Consider the following 5,802-nt stretch of genomic DNA (forward strand, 5'->3'; position numbering starts at 1 on the left):
CCCGAAGGGTTGGCATGTCTGATTGGCAGTTATTATAGTTTGTTTTGGAGGTCCGATTGCCTCTGGTTTCAAAGTGTCCGAGTAAACGGTATGTAGAATCTGTCTACACTTCAGCAATAGCGAGGTTGCGGCCGAAGTTTTCATTTCTGAAACGAGAACGTCGAACGTCGAGCGCCGCTATCTTGTAAGCGGCGCTCGAAGTTCGACGTTAACGTTTCAGAGATGAAAACTTCGGCTGCAACCTCGCTAATGTTCGCAATTTACAGTGATCCTTCTCCACCTTTTGAGAGCTGAGAAATGAAGTGCGAATTACAATCGAAGTATAAATGAGGAACTGGTAAGTAAATCGTATTGACAGTATGGTTTTCAATATTACAGCAGATTAAACCTGTAAACTATAATTTGAACAGATTTCACTATGATTTTACGTCATTTGAGTGTCGCCCGTGTATGGAAATTTCGTTGATTTTAATTGTGAAACCTATTTACATTAAGAAGTTTATGCTATTATTTTTACCGTTAAAGACAGATTTCGTAATCCCGATGGCAAAGTGGATAAAATCACAGCCCATAGTTGGCCGTGGGTTACCGTCTGGCCAACTGGCTGAATACGAAGTTTTCTGGGTTTCCTTCACTCTAGTAATACCTAAATAGGGAGCAGCTTTCCATTGGAAGTTGTCTCCGGAAGCATCTCCCCTTGGAAAATGGCTCACGTGTGGCGTTGCCGTAACCAAACAAACCGAACCAAATTTATTTTTCATAAAAACAAATAACTTTTTTAAATTAAAATTAATTAAAAGCAACAAATAGCTTTTCTTTAGTGGCGTGACATTTGATGACAGGGAAGCTGCGTTTCTATAAGAAGCCGAATTCCAGGGGCAATCAGTTAATTTTTTAAATGTATTTTTAATAGATTATTTATCTGACGTACTTAATAAATAAACAAGTTCAATATAATTATCTCTGTTATTAGATCCAATATATTCCATACGCCTTCTAAATGCCAATTCTCGCTTTGATAAAAACATATAATATCATCTATTTATTTAAATATAATATATCTATTAGCCGTAACTATCTCGTTATAATTTTCAATATTTATTTTATATTATTTACTAATTTATTCTATTCCGCTTCGATTTTCAAATTGCTTCAAACACGAAAGAATCGACGATTTTTCGTGTCTTTTGCCAGCTAAATCGTCAAAGCCATTCTTATTCCACACTCTAATTTCATTCGAAAATAGTAGGCAAGCCAACGAAACATTTTTTGCATTTTTATACATTTACAGAGCCATTTTATCGTGAAAATGTCGAACAAATTTTTTTTATTGAAGCGTTTATATTTAACTTAGGCATTGGCCTTTCTCTTTTAATAATGCTTTCTTTTTCATTATACGATCTCGAGCCAAAACTTTTTAAAAATAAATTTTCAATATCGCAATAACATTCCGAATCGCTAGCCACGATATAAGGGCTATATAAGGTCCCATAGGCTTCCACCAGCTAAACCGGGTGAGGTTGGTACTCTGTAAAGCGCATGCGGATCTGGCTGTTTGGAAGCTGAGAATACAGCGCTTCTACTCCGCCACTAATATTCGAATATACAATAACAATCTTATCTTTTTTTTCGCGTGTAGTATAGAAATTTGTAATAACATACATAATGCGGTTATAATAAAATATTGTGCGATTATTTTCGTATACTTAAAATTAATATGTATTTATTTTTTAGAAAATACGAGGGAAGCGGCGCTTCCACCGATTTCAATGACAGCACGCCACTGCTTTTCTTTAATGAAAATATAGACCCTGACGAATCGGTTTTTAAATTAATTACTTTTCTTAACTATTTTGGTGATTTATCGCAACTTCTCACTTTTTCTGCCGCTGTGAGCATCGTGGCATTTTCGACGCCAAATTGCCACCTGTTAGCCTGCATCATTAATTAATGTTCGACAATTTAGATAACGCCATGGATGACCTTTCTCTGGCCTGAGTAGCGATGTCTGGTTATCCATATCCGTGTGTACCCGTTTAAAACTTGTGTGTATAATGTGGAAATCGTAAATGTGTAAAATGATTTTAAAATGTAATTAGTAAATATTTTCTTATAATTTATTGTTTAGTAACTTTCAGTTGAACGTTTTTCTAATGAATTATCATTTTGAATCTTTAAAAAATCCATTCGCAAACAAAACTTTTTAATTAGTTAAATAACTCTTTGTAGAATCGCGAAAATATTAAAACTATTAACACGATCGTTACAAATATATACAAATTATTAAGATAATTAATAAATTTTGTTGACGTGTTTTATTTTTTATTAAGAAATCAGTTACAAAAGTACATATTTCTATAATATATTTTACAAATTTTATAAAGTATTAATAAACCGGGAAAACATTTAATTAAAACTTATTTTGTTAAGCAATCAAAATTAAAAGGATGATGAACTGGTATCGCCTAAATTACAATTATTTTCAATTTTTTGAACTAAGTTTTAGGAGTAGTTCATTAATATCTGCACTGAGTTCAAAGTGATAGGAATTTTAATTCACAGTTTTAATCTATATTACATTATTTCCAAATTTCTCAAATTTAAAAAAAAAGCGTTTTAAAAATTTAAATATGTCGATTGATGTTACTTTAGGACTGTGTAATACCTCTGCCCGATCCTTTTCTAAGTGTTCCGCGATGCTCGTCTTTGCCTTGAATTTTCATCATAATTCTTGATATAAGCAATTGATATTAGTCTTAAAATTCTCATTTGGAATATTTTTTAAGTAAAAATAATATGTAAAATTTTAACAGTGAAAGTAGTCGTGAAAAATTGTGCAATTTTAAAGTACAATTCGGAACTCCGTAAGAGAAGTCAGCGTTTTTGTTAATGGCCGGAAAATAGAGATAAAAAAAAAAAAAAAAACGAGANGATTTCTCAAATTTATAAATTTTTTTGAAAAAGTGTTTAAAAAATTAAAACGTGTCGATTGATATTACTTTAGGACTGTGTAATACCTCTGCCCGATCCTTTTCTAAGTATTCCGCGATGCTCGTCTTTGCCTTGAATTTTCATTATAATTCTTGATATAAGCAATTGATATTAGTCTTAAAATTGTCATTTGGAATATTTTTTAAGTAAAAATAATATGTAAAAATTTTAAGTAGTCGTGCAATTCTAAAAGTACATTTGGCAACTCCGTAAGAGAAGTCAGCGTTCGTATTAATTGTCAGACAATAAAAATAGTCTTGTGTGATTTACGTAGAAGTCCGACACTCGCAGTTAAACGGTTGAAATTCTAAAGATCAAAATTTCGAAATGAAAATTGTCCTGAATTCGATTGCATTTAAAAAATAAGAATCGCAGGATAAAAACGACCTAAAACGTTACAAAAATTAAAATTCGACCTGCATTTAAAGGTACAGCTGGTTGTTCTTGTAGATTGTGACGAATGCAGTTGTACTGAATAGTTTAATTTAAAATATATCTCTTCACCTCAAATTAGTAATGTATTGACTCTGTATATCATACTTTCCTGCCAGCAATACAGTATTGTCGTTTATCTGTCGAACTTCATTCAGGAGAAAATATTTGAATTTATATATTTAATCGGGCCTGCTGCCACTAAGCTTTCCATATCTGGTTTTGGCATTGTCTAACTCCTTTCTATAGATTAAGGAAGGTCAGACGAACAACAGACGGACGACAGTAGGAATTTGTAGGTCTACAGTTTTTTTCAAATTGCGGCTCAATAAAGGGAATTGAACAGCCTTACAACTGAGTTTATTTGGTAGCATCAGAAAGATGAAAATTGTTTTTAATTTTTGCAGTGAGTTTTTAAAAATGCAACTTTTAATCTTGAAAAACCTGGAAATCGCAAGACAATTGACAATTAAAAATTATGGGCATTATGTTTATCAATATATATCTTCAACATCTTAGTTAAGTCTATAAGCATTGCTATCAATACATTTCTCGTTCCTACATAAAAAGTTATATATAAAATATATGGTAATAAAAATCTATAATAAAAACTTAAAAATTGTTGATTAGGAAAAATTTGTTTAATGATTATATTTATATCTTATAAAGTCTTTTTAAACGAAGGTGCAAATTTAAACATAAGACGTGCCCAGAAAATATTGACAATTTTCAATACAGCGTACCAAACGATGTCAAAAAACCAATTACCGCTTGTATGATCCGTAAGATTTATTGTTCTTACTGCATTTCTGACGAATCTATCTCTCTCCAGGCATATATTTTGAGACAATTTCGAATATTTAAAATTTTTAGCGCATTCCTCAACCAATCTGGTCAAAATCGGAAAAGGAATAAGAGATTGAAAACTCACATTTTTCCATTTATATTCGTAAGACAACGCTCGAGTGAAACGATCGGAAAACGCTTTACTTGCCGAATACACGCTCAAAAATGGCATAGGCATTGCGGAGGTCATTGACGAAACAGTAACGATGGCGGCTCTTCTTCTGGACGACATCGAAGGTAAGAACAATCGCGTCGTGTGAACCACCGCTTTGATGTGTAATTGTAACAATAAATTCACATCTTCATCAGTCAGGTCAAGTAAACGACACGGAAAGTCACCCATAACACCGGCACAGTTGACTAAAATGCCAACATCCGTATCTTTCAATGTGCTGTAGACATGTTCATAAGCATTATCGTGGCTGAGATCGGCGTGAATATAGTGACATTCTACTCCGTATTGACTTGTAATTTCTTCAGCAGCAGCCTTCAGAGCGTGCAATTCGTTACTTACGATTACAATGTGTAAACCTCGTTTAGCCAGTTCGTTAGCGTAGCCTCTTCCTATTCCCGAACTTCCTCCCGTGACCACGACCCACGGTCCGAATTCCTTCAAATCCGAAGTGCATAGAGAGAAGAGATGTACCTTTAACACGTTGACAAACTTCCATATTAACGCTGAGAAAAAAAGAATTGTACAGAATATACCAAAATAAGCCAAAATGCAACTGTGTTCTATGGCTTCTAACATGATTTAATTCTGTTTTTCTGATGTATCGATAAATAAAAATTAAAATTGATCTGTTTCTACGTTTATCAATCAATCTTTGTTATAGAACTTACTATATAGTTTATACATATGTCGTAGATAAAGAGCAAAGATCACAGCCTTGATTATTATTTTGCTTTAACAAAAATATTTATTAATTTTATGATAACGAATATAAGAAGTTTAAATGCATTTCGTTCGGAATTACCACTAGTTTGCTGTTGGAAACAAATCACACAGGAACTTTTTTTCGATTAAAAAAAAGCAGTTTATTTTCTATAATTTAAAAGGATACGCAATTCTGGCTTAATATCCCTTTTCAGTCCTATTTTATTAAATACATCGGCAAAAAATTATGTATGAATATATTAAATTATTAAATATTTAACATAAGTATTTTTTATGAAACCGTGTCCTTTTCGTATTGTTGACTTGTTAAACACTGACTTTACAGTGTATTTTGAAGACACGTGGCAAATTTTCATCATTTATGTTTATTTAGTTGGTACGATACGTGCCAACTGAATAATGATAAATGGTTCTATAAAACATAACAAATTTTTCATAAAAAATACAAATTTAATCAGAAAAACCAGAAACGGCAATACTTATGGAAAGAAGTCAACATCAAGATTGCGGATACAAAGAGAAAGTACAAGTTGGCTGAAGAGGGGCAAAAACAGCCCGAAACGAGTACAGAAAAACGATGTTCCGTAGCAACTAAATAAAGATAAATGATGAAAATTTGCCACGTGTCTTCAAAA

At 32.4% G+C, this 5,802-nt stretch overlaps 1 protein-coding gene across 1 annotated transcript; it reads right to left on the minus strand.

Annotated features, from left to right (window-relative positions):
* Positions 1-4,084: 4,084 nt before the first annotated feature.
* LOC111630316 (very-long-chain 3-oxoacyl-CoA reductase-like) lies at positions 4,085-5,020 on the minus strand. The gene has a single exon (XM_023374401.1). The coding sequence runs from the start codon at positions 5,018-5,020 to the stop codon at positions 4,085-4,087; it is 936 nt and encodes a 311-aa protein (XP_023230169.1).
* Between the last annotated feature and the right edge of the window lie 782 nt (positions 5,021-5,802).

This window comes from Centruroides sculpturatus, unplaced genomic scaffold, assembly GCF_000671375.1.
Source record: "Centruroides sculpturatus isolate CEXI.00-Female unplaced genomic scaffold, Cexi_2.0 scaffold463, whole genome shotgun sequence".
NCBI lineage: Eukaryota > Metazoa > Arthropoda > Arachnida > Scorpiones > Buthidae > Centruroides > Centruroides sculpturatus.